This window comes from Phymastichus coffea, unplaced genomic scaffold, assembly GCF_024137745.1.
Source record: "Phymastichus coffea isolate CEN01 unplaced genomic scaffold, Cenicafe_Pcof_1.1 PCOF00105, whole genome shotgun sequence".
In the NCBI taxonomy this organism is placed as follows: Eukaryota; Metazoa; Arthropoda; class Insecta; order Hymenoptera; family Eulophidae; genus Phymastichus; species Phymastichus coffea.
This window is the reverse complement of record NW_026706916.1, coordinates 223,269-241,292: the sequence shown is the minus strand read 5'-3', so window position 1 is coordinate 241,292 and position 18,024 is coordinate 223,269. Positions and strand designations below refer to the sequence as shown.

At 33.0% G+C, this 18,024-nt stretch overlaps 4 protein-coding genes across 6 annotated transcripts; 1 reads left to right on the top strand and 3 right to left on the bottom strand.

Moving 5' to 3' along the window:
- The first annotated feature begins 1,015 nt into the window (after positions 1 to 1,015).
- On the top strand, positions 1,016 to 9,081 carry LOC131670251 (probable ATP-dependent RNA helicase DHX34). 3 transcript variants are annotated; one of them, XM_058945697.1, is made up of 17 exons: positions 1,016 to 1,130; positions 3,683 to 3,782; positions 3,980 to 5,075; positions 5,149 to 5,315; positions 5,386 to 5,592; positions 5,683 to 5,815; positions 5,887 to 6,035; positions 6,110 to 6,342; positions 6,423 to 6,609; positions 6,692 to 6,886; positions 6,984 to 7,193; positions 7,268 to 7,630; positions 7,710 to 7,885; positions 7,962 to 8,072; positions 8,151 to 8,281; positions 8,348 to 8,603; positions 8,674 to 9,081. In XM_058945697.1, the coding sequence occupies exons 3-17, from the start codon at positions 4,058 to 4,060 to the stop codon at positions 8,951 to 8,953; spliced, it is 3,816 nt and encodes a 1,271-aa protein (XP_058801680.1). In that variant the 5' UTR covers positions 1,016 to 1,130; positions 3,683 to 3,782; positions 3,980 to 4,057; the 3' UTR covers positions 8,954 to 9,081. The 3 variants fall into 3 exon arrangements, with proteins under 3 accessions (XP_058801680.1, XP_058801679.1, XP_058801681.1); XM_058945696.1 differs by having other exon boundaries at positions 3,683 to 3,794; XM_058945698.1 differs by lacking the exons at positions 1,016 to 1,130; positions 3,683 to 3,782 and having other exon boundaries at positions 3,885 to 5,075.
- Positions 9,082 to 9,192: 111 nt separating this feature from the next.
- On the bottom strand, positions 9,193 to 12,659 carry LOC131670252 (GPI mannosyltransferase 2-like). The gene is made up of 3 exons (XM_058945699.1): positions 12,412 to 12,659; positions 10,951 to 11,026; positions 9,193 to 10,866 (listed from the first exon to the last, which is right to left on the bottom strand). Exon 3 carries the CDS (start codon positions 10,835 to 10,837, stop codon positions 9,344 to 9,346), a length of 1,494 nt encoding a protein of 497 aa, XP_058801682.1. The 5' UTR covers positions 10,838 to 10,866; positions 10,951 to 11,026; positions 12,412 to 12,659; the 3' UTR covers positions 9,193 to 9,343.
- On the bottom strand, positions 11,033 to 12,343 carry LOC131670254 (pyruvate dehydrogenase E1 component subunit beta, mitochondrial-like). Its single transcript, XM_058945700.1, has one exon. It carries the CDS (start codon positions 12,248 to 12,250, stop codon positions 11,174 to 11,176), a length of 1,077 nt encoding a protein of 358 aa, XP_058801683.1. The 5' UTR covers positions 12,251 to 12,343; the 3' UTR covers positions 11,033 to 11,173.
- A 329-nt stretch (positions 12,660 to 12,988) lies between the features above and the next one.
- On the bottom strand, positions 12,989 to 17,876 carry LOC131670238 (TBC1 domain family member 23-like). Its single transcript, XM_058945671.1, has 9 exons — positions 17,422 to 17,876; positions 16,613 to 16,833; positions 16,338 to 16,542; positions 16,028 to 16,264; positions 15,575 to 15,950; positions 15,292 to 15,505; positions 14,892 to 15,227; positions 14,673 to 14,805; positions 12,989 to 14,606 (listed from the first exon to the last, which is right to left on the bottom strand). The coding sequence occupies exons 1-9, from the start codon at positions 17,448 to 17,450 to the stop codon at positions 14,333 to 14,335; spliced, it is 2,025 nt and encodes a 674-aa protein (XP_058801654.1). The 5' UTR covers positions 17,451 to 17,876; the 3' UTR covers positions 12,989 to 14,332.
- Between the last annotated feature and the right edge of the window lie 148 nt (positions 17,877 to 18,024).

Genomic DNA, 18,024 nt, shown 5'->3' with positions numbered 1-18,024 from the left:
AATAATACGGTTAACGATATTTAGAGATTCGTCGGTGGTAGAAACAAAAATTTCACCTCTACAGCGGTGGTCGATTAGCATGGAAAAACTGTGCTGACTTCCGAAAACCAGCCGTGACCTCAATTTTGCTTTAACACGCCTCAACGAGAGAGACACCGAATAGCATTAAACCGCGCGAGGGCGCGCGATAGACATCGATATTTAGCATTGCTAACCGCACCTCGCGAAATCACATTCCAAAAGGATCGACGCGTAAAACGTATATTATTCGTGCGGGAGAAGGAAGGATAAAAAGCGAGCGATATTCCGTCGGGCGCACCGCGAGAGACAGTTTGAACATTTACAAGGCAGATGGATATACCGCTGGCGTTAAGGAATCCGCTAAACTGCTTGCTGCCGATCTTTCACAAGCTGGAAAACGTGCACTCGCTGCAAAGGCCAAAAGATAAAATAAAATTGAACCCAGAGGCGCGCGCGCGCGCGCTGCCGCCGTCGCGAGAGAAACAAGCGCGCCAGCAGGCAGAAGCGGCGTAAGTATATCGCAGAGCGTACGGAACGCACACGCGTATGTTCCGAAAAAGGCGAAAAGCCGGTACAGCGCGCACACTGCAGCTCAACTCACTCTCTTTCTCTCTCCCTTCCGCCGTGCAGCCGACTTTTCCACGCCACGCGCACACGCCGCTTAGCTCGTCGACAGAGGCCAGCGCAGCTATACACAGAGGAGGAATTTTTTTCGCGCGGATACTATACGGGAGGGGGGAGATGTGTAATATATATATATAGCGCGCTCGGCTGTGACCGTCAGATGAATGGTCAGTTTTGAAAATGTTTTAGGGCTCCAAAGGCTTCGTCGCATCCGAATAAGCGCCGAATCGATGTTTCAGAGTTCGAGTGCACTTGGAAAGCAGTCGACTTTCGAGTAAACTTTCAATTGCTGTCTTGCTTGTCTCGGCGATTTTCATCGATCGTCCGTCCGTTTTTCACCTACTGAAGCGCACCTTCAACCGTGGTGGACGAAACATCTCGACTGATGCGCTTAAAAAAATAAAAAAAACGCGGCTGTTTCAAAAACTCCTGAGAGACTGTTCATCAATCAGGCAGTGAAAAAGGACGCACGAAGAAAAAACTAGGTAAGTCTGACGATTAAAAAGAGCCGGCACACGTCGCGTCGTGCACGTGGCGTCTGTACTGCGGCGTAAGAAGGAAGAAGGGAGAAGAGTGTACGTATATATGTATATGCCCGCGAATAGATAAAAAAGCTAACACTTTGAATGAGTTCATCGGGCCAGGTTGTATATAGTCGCGCTCCACGCAATGTGTCACTGGTCGTACTAGCCGACCTAAAAACGTGCACGCTTTCTCCCCTTTTTTCGTTGGAGAGGGTGGTCCTCTTAACTCGCGAAGGTGCGGCTATGGTTATTTCAGGATCATTCGGTCATTGTATGAATACTTCACGGCTTTGCCGATCTGTGATTTGAATGGGTGGGCAGTCGTGCCAATAATAACCGTGGAAATCGGGAATAATTCAGGCTTTTACTTTGATTGCTCTTGCTACGTTGCACAACATTTATGCTGAAAACAATGTCATGTTTATTGTGTGATTTAGTGTGTTCGGAGCTGTAGTACTATGAACCGCTTTATTTACTAAATGACTCATCAACACGAACATTGTTTCTGGACATCGCACACGTACATATATTACATACAAGCATTGTAAAAATACAAATTAATTATATTATTTTAATTTCCGGGTTCGTTTCGTATAGATAAAGATTCCGCATAATTGGATTCTACGTATATTTTGTAATTTTGTTCATTTAATATGCTCTCTTACTGAACACGAGAAATAAAATAACATTTAAAAAAATGAAATATCTAACATTATATCTTTTTGCAAAAAAATGAACAAACGATTAATTGGAACAAAATATTCTACATGACATAATCGCATAGTTGATCATTTTTAATAATCAGTAGAAGAATTTTAAACATATAATTCTTTTAAATATTTATCTATTCCTACAGACATATTTTATATAGGATAATTTCAACCAATTATTTTCCAATCTAATTTGCTGTAGAAAGCTTACGTGTTTCTTTGCTAATAAAATATATTATTTTATATATTCTGTTCAATCAAAACAGAATTGTGTTAAATAAAAATAATTAAAAAATTCGTGTTAAAACAATAATACAAAAGTGAAAATTAAACCTAAGGCCGTATTAATAGATAAATGCAATGCATTTTATAAACTTTTATTCATTCGATTTGTAACATTGATTTGCCTTTGCTGTATAAATTTAGGGTAATCTACTATCATCCCAATTGTTATGTACAATTTGAAAAGTGTATTTGATTATTTTTAATGTCATTTTATATATTTTCGAAAAATTTGATTGATCGTGAATTGAGATGCTATGGTGGACACACTTTTAGCATAGTGCACCTAATAAATTTCGAGTATGTAAGCGCATATTTCTGCGTCGACACGCGCGCATACGAGTGTCGAAGGGATTTTTAAACGAGGTGAGCTAATGTGAGCGTTGATAGCTTATTTGGTAACGGTAACAATTCTACAATTGTAGATTCATATTGGCACACGCGCATTCTTCGACCAAAGTAATACGTGGATGTCTGACAATATCGTACTGTTACTACTGAAATTTAAGAAAAATTACCGAGTTTCTCGATCGATCTGATCGAACATCTTTAAAGCTACAATGACCAATTGAAATCCAATTATAGATGTCTAATACATAATTCAGATGCATGTATATTTTTGCAATACATGTGCTAATACATTCGATACAAGCAATTTCGCCGAATAAGTGCCATAACTCAAACGTGCAAAGTGTAAACACTTCATTTTTCTAACTTTCTCGTTACATGAAGAGCGGCCCATGCGGAAACAATTTGATTCGTCGCCGCTCATGCTCGTGTGACACACTTTTTGCTCATAGAGGTGCTCATATCAATAAAAACAAACACGATTTTTCTATGCACTTCTTTTAGTCTTTTGGATTTTATAAAAGCGTTAATATTGATTTTAATTGCAGAGCTTCATTAATGTAAATTTTTCTTAAACGTATCGTACATAACAATGAGTTTTTTATGTAACGCAGCAATTTTTTTGAGCTCTGCAAGGCTTCGAATTTTGATTAAAAATATATCGAGACATACTTTTCGTTGAAATCAAATTTGTAGTGAGGTTTGAGTTGTCATTTTTAATTTTATGTATGAAATTCTAAAAAATCAATGAGAAAACCTTTTCTATGGATTGTAGTTCGACTTTGTATGCATACAAGACAAGGGTTATACGACTATCCCCGGTGATAGACTCGATTTTTTTTAGTTTATCAGGTACATCGTAAATTAAATATAAACTGAAAGAAGTAGTAATGTGTACACTAGTTGACTTTTTCAAAATCGTGTAGATTTTACCCATAGAGCTGCTTATATGCATTTTCAGACTCGAGGTACGATATTTTTAGACAATTCTATGCAGATATGTGTGTATATTTAATTATCCATAGTATTATACTAAAGATCATTTGTTTTCGAGTTTCTGTAATTTTTTGGTTACTCAAATCAAATACTATTATTTCAATCTCCATTTCTATAATAGAAATTAGAACAGATATTTTGAACTTATATTGATAAAGACGATACCTTTCTTACTAGGCTCGTAATGTGTCCAGCGCATATTAGCATTAGCAGACGAACAGTTGTGCCGGGCTCTTCTCTAGGCATGATTTTAAGGCCTTCGCAGTCTTGGCACTTGGTAATTATGGATGTAAATAAAACAGATGCATCATAGAAACATACTGAACATTTATTTCACTTATAACACTAACATTATAACGTAATTAATGCAGTTTTTCAAGTATTTACTTTAGTCTGGAAAGAGTTGAAATAAATTTTCTATACATTGAGGTTACGAATTTATAAACAATGTTTATAATCAGAATTTTTTAACAGGTTCTTTTATTTGATTGACTTGACAAAAGCAACATGCAATATTTAATAGTAACCTGGTAGAAATAGTCATTGTGCAAAATGCCGAAACATAAACATAAGGATAAGGACGATAGTTTCACATCATTCTCCAAGGATGATTCCAAGAAGCATAAGAAAAAGAAACATAAGCATCATTCTGAAGAGGAAGAGACAAGACTGGAAAAATATAAAACTAGAAAGTGTAAATATTCCTTGGATAATGAATCATCAAATGATCAGAGAGATAAAAGTAAAAGACATAAGAAAAAAAAATACAGATCCAAGTCTAGAGAATCATCAACTACTTGTAAAAATTCTGGATTGCATGAGAAAGAAAAATATGATTCTAGTTCTGAAGATAGTGGATTAAATAAATCAAGGGAGTATAAGAAGCATAGAAAAGAAAAACGGTATTCCAGTTCAAGTAGTGACTCATCATCTCAAGACGATATAAGTAGCAAATATGATAAAGAAAAAATAAGTAGACATTTGTACAGGAATAAAATCTATGCTGATCCTGGTTCATCAAGGCAGGAAGCAGAGAAACTTGTAGAAAGTTTTGAAGACAAAATTGATACAGACTTTACATTTTTACGATACAAACGTGATTTGAATAGAATATTTTCCAGCTTTCATATTGTTCAGGATACTGAAGAATTTTGGCTCTTTGTCAAAGAGTATGAAAAAAAGGAGAAAAGATCTAAGTCCTCTAATTCGAAAGTTAATTTTCTTGGAATTCCAGAAGTCTATGATAAATCCCACAGATTTAATTTCAATTTAAGCTATCGATGTAAAGAGTTGTTTATGAGAGTTGAAGATATCCGAGAACTAACACAGGAGCGACTCAAAAGGTTCAAAGATATTATTTTAACATATCTTGATTTTAAACAAAACATGAAATTTGCAAGATTGAAACAATTAAGGACAGAACAAGCTAATCTTCCTGTTGCTCAATTTAAGGATGAAATTATAAATGCCGTTAAAACTGAAAGAGTTGTCATCATCGCTGGAGATACTGGTTGTGGTAAATCAACACAAGTTCCTCAATATCTTTACACAGCTGGATTTGGTACAATAGGTGAGCATTAAACTGAACTGATTGACAAATAAATCTCCTGGATAAATATTTTATAACTTTATTTTCATTTCAGCTTGTACGCAACCTCGAAGAATAGCTTGTATATCTTTAGCCAAGCGAGTTGCTTATGAAACTTTGACAGAAAATCTTAATGAAGTTGGTTATCAAATAAGATTTGAAAAGCAGAAAGGTGAAGATACAAAAATTACTTTCATTACAGAAGGATTGCTTTTAAGACAAGTAAGATCACTCTAGTGTAAACTGTTGTAATATAGTTTTTTTTTGTAATCAATTTTTTTCGTTGCAATAGGTTGCTGGAGAAGCAGAACTATCACAATATGACGTTATAGTCTTAGATGAAGTTCATGAACGACATTTACATGGTGATTTTTTGTTAGGAATCATGAAATGTCTTATACACCAAAGGCCTGATTTGAAATTAGTCCTGATGTCTGCCACAATTAATATTGAACTTTTTAGTAATTATTTTGCTAATGAAGATGTCAGATTAATTCAAGTATGTAAAATACAAGAAATTTATTATTTGATAAAATCTGTTGAATAATCATTTCACAAATTGAACATGTACTTTATATTTATTTCTTAGGTGCCTGGACGACTGTATCCTATCCAGTTAATTTATAGGCCTGTACTTGTAGAAGATAAACGTTCCAAAAATGACAGATTCAATCCCAGCCCATACATTCAAATCATGCAAATTATTGACAGAAAATATGACAGTACGTACAAATTGTGATAAAAGAATCTATGGTTACAACTCTTCATGACTTTCCATCAATAATAATTTTAGAAAAAGAAAGGGGCGATCTATTGATATTTTTGAGTGGAATGAGCGAAATCACAGCAGTGGTGGAAGCTGCAAAAGAATACAGTAAAAAGGATAATAATTGGATTGTTTTACCATTGCACAGTACACTATCGATTGCTGACCAAGATAAAGTAAAGTATTTTTCATAAGTTTTAAAGATTTATCTTAGCAAGTGACTGATCAACGTATTTTTATTTTTTATTAGGTATTTGGTTATCCCCCTGAAGGTGTAAGAAAATGTATAATATCAACAAATATTGCTGAAACATCAATTACAATAGACGGGATCCGATTCGTAGCTGACAGTGGAAAAGTCAAAGAAATGAGTTTTGATCCAATTTGTAAGATGCAGCGATTGAAAGAATTTTGGATAAGTAAAGCAAGCGCAGAACAAAGGAAGGGACGAGCTGGAAGAACGGGACCGGGAACTTGTTACAGGTGCACATTCTTTTTAATTAGACAATTATTTCATCATATAAATATTAAAGGATAGAATTGAAACATGAATGTTATTCTAGATTATACTCTGCCGAAGATTATCAAGCATTTGAAAAATACTCTAAACCAGAGTTACAGCGAGTTCCTCTTGATTCTACTTTACTGCAAATGATTGCTATGGGCTTACCAGATCCTCGCAAGTTCCCTTTTATCGAACCACCTCCAGCAGAAAGCATAGAAACTTCTATTTTATCATTGAAAGAACACGTAAGTAATAAAAATTCTAAATTCAAAATATTATATTTTTGATGTATTGTTGATTATTTATCAAATTTTTTTTTGGAATTAGGGTGCTTTGACGGAAAATGAAAAGCTAACAGCTATAGGGAAAACTCTTGCAAGACTACCAGTTGACATATCTATTGGAAAAATGTTGATTATGGGTTCATTATTCCATCAAATTGAGCCCGTTTTATCTTTAGCTGCTGCTCTCAGCGTGCAAACACCTTTTACAAACAGAGCTTACAGAGACCTTGATTGTGAGGTAAGTTGTTACAATAAACTTAAATTTTGCAAATATAAATAGTAATTTAAAGGAAAAGAATAAAGTTTATATTTGCTAATAACAAATTTTCTCGTAGGAATCAAGAAAAAATTTAGAATCAGATCACGGTGATCCGATAACGTTATTAAATGCATATAAAGAGTGGCTTGAAATTAAACACTCAACAAGCGGAAATGTACGTTCAGGTAGCAGTAATAGCAAAAAATGGTGTAGAAGAAGGGGTCTAGAAGAACAAAGATTTTATGAAATGACCAAATTACGTACTCAATTCAAAGACTTACTCGAAGTGCGCAAACTTATGAATTTTGATATTCTTTTATTATTATCCATTTCTATGATTTAATTCCCACCTTTGTTTAGGACTGTCATTTATTGTATACGGATGATACTAATTCCGAGATGACAAGTTCTGAAAGAACATTAAGACATGGAGAATTGAAACTACTCAGATCTTTGAAGAGGTCCTACAAGCAGAATGATTTAAGAAAACCAAAACAGCTAAAGTTGGACGATGATAATATAAGAATAGAAGATGAAAAAGAAGACGAAGAGATTGACATTAAAGATATAGAGTTCAGGATGAAGAATGATTTTTCAAAAGTTAGCGATTTGGTCAATGCATCTACAGCTTGCAGTTACAAGGATCTAATGATGCTAAAATTGATTTTATGCAGCGGTTTATATCCTCAGTTTGCATCATCAGATGAATTTAATTATTGCAAGGTATGATGATCATTCCTAATGAGTCCTCTTTGATATTATTAATGAAAAGGTAAAAACGAGCTCATTATATAATTTACAGACGGTCAGTGAACAATTATTCCATACCAAAGTTAAACAGTTCGTGGCTTTACATCCAATGAGCTTTTTTGGAAATCATCCTCAAGTATTACAACTAGAAGAGCCTGACATTACTACTATTCCTGGTTATAAATCAAAATCACCTATCAGTGCAAAGCATCAAATTTTAACTTATTTGTAAGTAAAATCATTCGCATAAATGTTATTACAAATATAAAGTAAATTTAGTAAAAGTTTTTTCTGTTTAATTTAGATCATTATTGGAAACTACTAAACCATACTTGGTTAATACCATGAGAATGCCTGCAGCACAGACATTGCTTTTATTTGCCCAGGAAATCGACACCAATTCAACATTTACAACGTAAGTATCCATTCATGAATATTTTTGTTATTTATATTTTTTAATTTAAAATAATATTTTTTCAAATGAAAATTTCAGTATTGCGTGTGACTCATGGCTTTCTTTCGATTTTCCAACGCCCGACAGTGGCGCGCTTCTTTTGTACCAAGCAGCTCAACTGAGACAAAAATGGGACCATTTATTAAATTTGAAGTTACAAGATAAATCAAGTAACTTAATTATATCATCAAATTATTAATAATTTTTAAATCGACTAACATCATTTTTAATTTCAGATATGTCTTCTGAAGATAAAAAAGAAAATATAGAAGAAATCGAGTATGAATTGAACAAAGGACTAGTCGAATTTATGCACACATCGGTGCCATATACCGTCAACCGATTACTTGTTGCTCATTTGAAAAATATCTACGTCAGGGGAGATCAAAATTCAACGATCATCAATACAAATCCATTTTCAACTGATTTCGAAGTAGTGCCTCACGAAAAAAAGGGTGGCATTCGACTTACTAAACAAATAACTTACAATTGGTAAGATATCATATAAATATAACTTTCGCATATCAGTAAACCACAGTTCTAATTATATTTTTTATTACAGTCTCATTGGAAACGATTTGAGCGACAAAATAGCATGTCAAATGCTGGAAATCGAATGGGTATGTCCGACTTGCGGCTTCCGTGGTGCTTTATCCAGTATAGAAAAATTACAACACATAAGTATTTGTAAAAAAGAAAATACTGGGGATATTGGTATGAAAACATCGGTAATGCCGGTGAAAAAGAAGAATGCTGTTGTGTACGAATGTACCGATTGTCAGAAAACGTTGTATCTTACACCAACTGAAGTTTTGAAACACAAAAAACAACATGAAAAGTAAATTAAAATATTCAAGAAATAATTGTACATATTGTAAATAATTTTTATTATTTATGCAGTCTACTTAAAAATACTATTTTTGATAGATTAATTGTTTTAAACAAAGTTTTTCAAGTCTATATAAATTATTGCGATGTCTCGTTTCAATTTACATATGCAAATTAAAATTTTAAAACATTGCAATAACGTAAGAAATAATATAAGAAGCAGTTATTTTTAAATAATTCAAAAATATTGGAATATTATTGAAATAAATGTATTTTTCAAATTGACATAACGAGGTTATTTACAAGTAATGAACGTAGTTTTTCAAATAAATATTAACAATTACAACTCACACGTCGCTTTGCTTTAAAATTAAAAGAATGTTTCAGTACATTGTCGAATACAATTAAGTCCAAGGCAAAAAATTAGCATACATAAAGCAACCTATTACAAAGTAGCTTAAAAAATATCTATAAATCAATGTTTCTCGATAAGAATAATTCTGTTCCGTAATGAAAAATACTTTCCATCGAGAACACATATTTTCTGGACTATCATATTCGATTTCTGTGACTTTTTTTGACATTTTAGTATCCTCCAAAGTTGTTAAGGCACAGTACCAAAACAAAACAGGACTGGCTGAACATAAGAGGCGCGTACTTACTTGAATATGTACAAAGAAAATGCAAAAAGTCGTTAAAAATAAGGCATGCACTACAAAAACGAACATTTCTAATGGATATCGCTTTATATTGTCAGATGGTCTTGATATTCCACTGAAAAATTCCAAAGTGAGAAATTTCGATCTGTGCTCTTTAAAAAATTCGATGCAGCACTTCAAGATAATGCATATTACAGGTACAGCAAGAAGAAAATTAGGAATCTGTTTGAATTCATAATATCTTAGAAAACCTACGTTCCAATACTTATTTTGAATGTGAGAATATGCAATTGGTAATTTAGAGTTACACCATGCAAAATCATGTTGTCCTGGCAGCAACAAGTTATTATCTATTGCATAATTTTTTACATGGTATGGAATCCATGATTCATTTGATTCAGGCTTACAAAACTTAATGTAATTATAAACTTGTGAGTAACCAAACGGTAATAAAGACAAAATGATTATAAAAATAATTTGAAATAAACTTATAAAAACGTGTCGAGAATTGAAGAGCAATGATCTAGTACTGCTGTGAAAATGCTTATTCTCTAATATGTAATTTGGTAAAACGATTACCACTAAATTTCTTAGCCAAAAATAAACTGGAAAACCAAGATTAACTAATCCATTTGATCTAACTAAACTGGAAAGACTCAGTGGCAAAAAAACACAAGGATTATTGTTGATGCTTTCAAGCATACTATAAAAAGTCAGATAAGCAAACAAAGATTCGGTATAAAGAGCAGTAAAAAATATGCTCGCTGGATTCACACAAAAAAGTATAGCAGCACGATAAGCTACTTTGGTATTTTTAAATACTACTAGGCTAAGATCGTAAAGAACTAAGGCTGCTTTAACAAAACACACAAAGTTAATTATAACGCCGCATATCACAATGATGTTACTATAATTAAGTATTGGTGGCTGTATTCTAAACACTCTGGCCATATATTCAATTAACATTGGAAAAAGTGGAAAAAAAGCAAGAGTGTTTTCGTATGTGTAACCATATTTTGCTATATGGATGAAGTATTGTGCATCCCATCTCGTCAGTCCTCCTAATAAAAATGTTACAATATTGTCTAGAAGTGTGTGTTTCTCAGTTGGATCCGCAGGTGTACGAAAGGCGTTAGCGTTATGATCTGGGCACAGTACGTTGAAAATCACTTGTAGTATAAGAATTGAGATTCGTGTTAGGACAGCAAACCATAAAACCTTTTTTCTTACTTCGTACATGTTTAATTCCTTCCATTAAATACATTGATCTGAGAATAAAAATTATTTAATTGATTCAACTTAAGAAATTGCATAGACTAAATACAAAACAATGATGTACTTCTTTTAAGTACCTTTGATTAATTTCGTATAAGTTGTTTATAATAGATGATTTAGTTTATTTGCTGTATATCCCATGCTATTTTATTACTGCAATAAAAAAAATTGTCCAATTTAAAAAATAAATCATTAAAATATACTTATCATCAATTGGTTACTACCTAGGTTTACGCAAAAAATCTCCTAAGACAATTCAAATTTTAAGTCAAATAATTTATTTCCAATTTTATATATCATTTAAATTTTAGATCCAACAACTTTTTTAGCATAATCAGCAATATGATGTGGTTTCGGTGTGCATTCGTCTTCAATTTTTTCTGAATAAGGCATAGGAATATCTACTCCAGTACATCTAACAGCAGGAGCATCAAGTTGAAAAAATACTGGATTTTCCATTACTGTTGCAACTATTTCAGAGCCAACACCACATCTTGGCCAACCAAGCTCAACAGTCATTAATCTGTGAGTCTTTCCTATTGATTTGAAAATGGTGTCCCAATCCATAGGCCTCAAAGATCTCAAATTAATAACTTCTGCCTCTATACCATCAGATGCAAGCAGTTCAGCTGCTTTCATAGTGTATGGAGTTGCTTGCCCATGTGTAGTAAGAGTGATGTGTTTTCCAGGTTTCTCTATTTTGGCTTTTCCAATAGGTATTGTAAAATCCTTATCCAGAGCCTCATCTGTCAGTGGATATTCATAGTTGTATAGTAATTCACTCTCTAAAATGACAACTGGATCTGGATCTCTCACAGCTGCTTTTAAAGATCCTCTGTAATCTTCACCAGTAGATGGTGACATTACTTTCAATCCAGGAACATGTAAATACCATGCAGCGAAGCATTGAGAGTGCTGAGCTGCTAGACCTTTTGCATTACCATTAGGTCCTCGAAAGACAATTGGAACTGGAAATTTTCCTGCGGACATATAAAGATTCTTTGCAGCTGCATTAACTACTCGGTCAATGGCTTGCATAGAGAAATTATATGTCATGAATTCACAAATGGGTCTCAATCCAGCCATTGCTGCTCCAATTGCTATTCCACAAAAACCAGCCTCAGTAATTGGAGTATCGATTAGTCTTTTATCACCATATTTCTTCCAAAGACCTTTCGTCACTTTGTAGGGACCATCAAATTGAGCTACCTCTTCTCCCAAAATAAACACTCTTTCATCTCTAGCTAACTCTTCATCTAATGCAGCATTGAGAGCGTCACGAATTGTCATTGTTGTTGCTGATTTGCAGGAGATTTTTTGCGTGTAAAAGCATTGTAGAAAAAATCTAGATTTACACAGCTTTTCAAAAGAAAGCATTTTCTCAACTTAATTACAAATAGTTTTTGACAGGTGACATCAGGGGTTAATAAGCAAAATGAGATTTTTCAATGGATAAACAAAATATTAACACAAGAAACAAGTGAAACGACGATAAGTTATAATTATATAATGCTTTTCTTAAAAAAATAGTGATTTACCTTTTCGTTGTAGGTTGTTTTTGTTCGAGCGATATTGTGCCTTAACTTTATATTTGCTGAAACGTTTTCTTACATTCTTTTACGTACCTATTCAATTACGCGATCACGCTTTATTTGTGCACAGTCACAGCTGTATTTATCAAAAAAGAAGTTAATTTAAAGCCGGCAGAAACAACTAACTAAATAACTACAACGTTGCTTAAACACACGTCATGTATACTGATACTGCAGTCTCAGCACTTGTAAACTACTTTGCAGCGGAATACATGGAAGATATAGGGCGATAGATATTTAGTATTTGAGAGCTGTATATAGCTATATCATTCTTTACGCTTCTTTACCTTGCCAAATCAATACCAGCTATAATAACCGTTGCTTGACTAATTCGTAAATAATAAAAATTAAGCACGTCATACTTGAATGACATAATTAGTTTATATATTATGCAATAATATGAAGTTCAATGTCAATAAAAAATGATTAAATATAACTTGAATTATCGAAAAATATAAAGATACGTAAATATTGCTATGTTAAAAATTTTTTTATTGTTACTTATAATATAATTGCACAGAAACTTATACGGTTTCTTAAGCAATACATCAACTTAATTGTTAAAACCATTAGAATTAAATAAGTAGTACAGTTTTTAAATTACCGCTATATGAAGTAGCACGCAAAATAATTTAACTTTAGTTTTTGTAGGTGTAGTATAACGAATTTTGCAATAAAACACTCGCAAATGAATGAATATACGTTGAAAAAGAAGAAAAAAACCAATAAATAAATTCCTCTAAGCTACAAATTAACAGAATTCAACTTTTATAATAAAATATATGTATAAAAATAAAAGTGGTAAGTCAAAATTACTTGAAAGTAAGAATTTCAGCAGTAAAAATGAAAACTTACTTGTTTTTAAATAGATATTGAATCAATACTATGCATTAATATTTACATATGTATGATTAACGCATATATATGCATATGAAAGTACATATGAATGTATACTTCTATGGCTTTACTTTTCATCTTTTAAAGTAGACAGAATTTTCTTAATGACAAACATTTCATATAGTAAATCTGGATTTATTATTTTACAATAAACTCTAACATTTTTTTTTATATAAAGACGGTCGAGTTTCAAACGCCTAATACTTTTTTGAAATAAAACTAATGATTTGATTTTTAACGTGAATTTCTGCAGAAACAATTCAATTCTTCTCCAATTAAAGAAATTGTTGTTCTGTACAGTATAACAGGTGATTCATTCAACGTATCGCTACTTTCACGTTATTCAATGTATATGATTTAAAGTTTCGCATACAACTGACTGATGAATAGCTATTTTTATGTAAATAACAAATAATAGAAAATTACAATTTTCCATTTAAACTCGTAATCATTCATGTCATAATCACAATATTTTGAATGTATTTCTAACATCATAAAAGCAAAAATAAATTATCAGTATAGAAAGTTTATGAAGTATGAAAAATATACTTTAAATTTTGATTGTATGTAATATTGAAATTTTGAATTTTTTAAAGGACATTGATCGATAAAAAAATCTACGTTTTACGCGAGATATAAAATTTTAAGTAGTATTTAATTACTTATTATAAGTACTATTGTTCACAACAAATTACATGAAAAATTAATTAGTATGGCTTTGAAGGTTACCAATTTTAAGAAACATTTTCAAATTCGATTATAACAGTTTTCAGTTAAATATAGTCGATGGTCGAAATATTTTGAAAATTCGAAAAGACTATATTCTATTATACATCAGTTCTTTCTATTGCTAGAAAATGGTCTCCTAAATTTTACCATAAATAGAGGTTTACTTCAGTTTCGTATTATCCCAATAACTGTTTGTACAGATTACAATTATTGTTCATAATTTTTTCATGATTCCAACACCTTATTCAGCCGTCTTTAATGTTTTCATAATTTGTTGAGAAATCAATTTCGTAGCTTCGCTAGCGTTTGGAATGAGGAATCTGTCCATATCTGAAATAACTAAATTATCTGATTGTGTGGATCCATACTTGAAAGTTATCAAATCAGGATGCTTTTTCCTTGATGTTATTCTGACTATACTTGATAACGGTCGTTTCACTATTACATGAGCAGCACCTTTTCGTCCCGGAATTTCTCGAAGAACAACTATATGTGTGTCAGTGACTAATAAATGACTGTAAGGCATACATTATTAGTTAGTCAATAACTTCAATGAAAAATAGTGTCGTTACAGTCATTACCTTTCGTAAACGTAACCGTTCACCTTGACTTCCATACATTTGAAGGAATGCATTAAATTTGGATCTTTCAACCACTGTTGAAGTGAAACTACTTCAATAGGTTCTTCACTTTGAGCAGTTGCCATCATCATGTCTAGAAAAAAAAATTATTCATTTAAATAATTCAAAGATTTCCAGTTTCAACTCAAAAGTCATTGTAAAAACATTTACTTGACTTACCAGGGTCTTGATCGTCATCAATACTAAAAACAGGCCTAGAATTTTGTTCTCGTTTACTTTGATCAGTTTCCTTCTCATTTTTCTTTTCCGTGCTATTATTGGCGCTCGCTGTCGGATTAACAATGTATTCAAAAAGTTTTCCTTTCAAATCTTGACTTTTAAGTTTCATTGCTTGACCAAGCTTTCCAAAAAACTCGGAATTACTATGTTTCATTCTCGATGGACTCGTTTCATTAGAATCACCTTCCGATAAACTAGTATTGCATACTAAACAGTATTGGGAATTGTGATCAACAAAGCTTGACACCACTTCATCACCAAAGTATTCATGAATAGCTAAAAAAAACAATATTAATATATCATTTAAAAAGTTAGCAAGAACTACGTTCAGTATTTTTACCTTGATATCCATTAACAACCATGCTAACATACTGTGTATGTTTTTGTAAAAATGATGCGACAACCATGTGAGTATATCGATCCTCTTCTTGCCGTCCACTACCAAGGAAGCACAAATGTTCGCCACCTGCTTGAGATCCAACAGCCAAAGCTTGTCGTTGAGCTTGCAATAGTCCTTGCACGGCTGTCGCAAATGCTGCAGGTTCTTGAAGCATCTAAAAATTTACAATAAATAAATGAATATTTTTAACATTTCAATACTTACTCAACTTCTCTACACTTACTAAATTACAGTCCAAATGAAAAGCAGTAGGCAAGTGACCTGCATTATATTGCTCAGCAGGTCTACAATCGACTAGGAAAAATCTAACAGACTCAACAGGAGCGTTAGGTAAAGACGAGGCTTCCACGGAATTTTCAACTAACTCTTGAGCTGAGACTGGTAAACACAACGCATGAGTTATGAATTTTTCATCGCCTCCCTCGCCAAACATTATGCTGTACAGTTCGACTTTAAAGGACGAAGGTGTTTTCATGGCATAGTATTGAGCTAGAGAACAGAAATCCGTTACGTCCTCGGCTTCCAAGGCACATGGCATTGCGGCTATCGCATCGACAATATTTTGCGCATCGTCATCTTTCATGCTCAATATTTGTTCCCTGAAAAAGTCCGCATCAAACGTCATAATGATAATAATATTGCAAGTTTCTTAGTGAAATACTAAAAGATATTTTACCTCGCATTAATAACCATAATGAGTGATAGGAACATCATGAAAAATGGATCGGCTTGCATAAAATACAAATCCCACATGGTGGAAATTGCTGGTAAGGAGCACACTCCAGCAAATAGAGTATTGATCCATCCCTTGGTGTATAGATCTGGTGATACTCTTTTTGTATCCAAGAAAGAGCACAATTCTGGCTCATGGTAAAGTAATAGTAACCTCAGTACAGCACTATGTGTGTCACCTCTAAAATTTTTTAAACAATTAATATTTGAGCAAGTTGTTTTTTTATTTATGCACAAAAAAATATTTAATATACCTTGGTATATAAATATCTCTAATAGCCTCGAATAAATTATATGTGGCTGAACGTGGTAATTTTAAAGCTATCAATGGACCAAGTAGTTCAAGCCATCCATTACCCCTCTCATATCGTTGGACTCTGTTTTTGCAATGGAAAGTTATGATGGACTCCAAATCGGAAACAACTGAAACTTTATCTTCGTCATCATTTCCCAACTTATCTAAAAAAGAAGGTATTTAGTTTTAGTACTTGGTAACAGAAAATTAAGATTTGATAAATGCTTAACTAACCAACTAATTGTTGGCAATCTTCTCTTATAAAATTTTGTTCTGGAAGATCAAAAACTTCATTGAAATGAATTAACTGATTCCCCCTATCTGTGACATCTAGGCATGCCTGCCAAACGTCTGGTCGCAGATTAGCTGGCACTGGTTGACCTTTACATATTGCATAAATATCAGATGCAGAAGGTGCTTCTGCATCCAAAAGAGCAGCTTCTAATTCAAGTATCCTGTAAATAAACATCACATAGCTAATGAAAAGAAATGAACCTTTGGAAAAAAAAGTTAAATCTAATCAGTAAACAGATATTTCAAATGTCCCAGATATACTAAACAAAAATAATACTAGATCTGAAAATTATTTTGAAACCACTAACAAATATAAATTCTTTTAAAATATAAAAATATCTGGCATACTTTATTGTAAAACTGTTTGAATACATATATCCATTAGTTTCCACAGGAGTGTTGCAATTAACAACCTTACTCTAATAGTCATACTTATTCTAATGAAAGGTTATCAGAAAGCAGAGCTATCTCTAAGAATGAACGTTACTCATATATAGCAGTAAATTAGTAGTTGAAAAAGATATGTCTACTGATAAGAATGCCGCGATATAGAATTTAGCATTACAACCGTAACATATTTTTAACTTTAAAAATGTAATAAGCTATGGTATACAAAAACATATGATACTATCAGAACAACTCGATTCTATTTTATATAATATATTTGATGATAAAATCTACAGCATACGAATGACACTAAACAATCTTTAATTATCACGAAATAAAAATCAAATAGAATTTAAACTCACCAAGTGTTCTCGTCGTCTTTTAGTGCCATTTCGTAGAAAAGTCAGCTGCTATGAGCTACTCGAACTAGATCACCGCACTCGCGAGAGCCAAAAAAATTACCTTTCACATGAAGCACCATCGACAAAGCCCTGTACAATCACCACGGCTGCAGCAACACGACGACGTTATCATCGCGCGGTTGATTTTCGTCGGTCAGCAGTTCTTATAGACATTGTTCGCGTTGACAGATTATTACCATATTTTATTTGTTCACTTCCAGGGGAAAATCACAATCACCTGCTTGCGCGGGAGGCGCGGCGCCGTGTTCGACGATCGACGCGCCAAAGCACAGCTTTACGGTTGGGTTTTGAAAACTTGTTTAATTGATTTTGAGCCCGAATTGATATTTTGCTGTTATGTATGACAAATTTTGTTGTAATTATTTCTTAAAACAGATGACAACTTACGATGAATAAGACCGTACGCGGCCGAATATAGAATATGCGATGGGAGATTGGCGATTGGAGATTAGTAGGACGCCTTATCTATACTATATGCGATTGTATCATGAAGAGTGTATAGGCACATGAGTGAATCTAAATTGATTATTAATCATCACTACG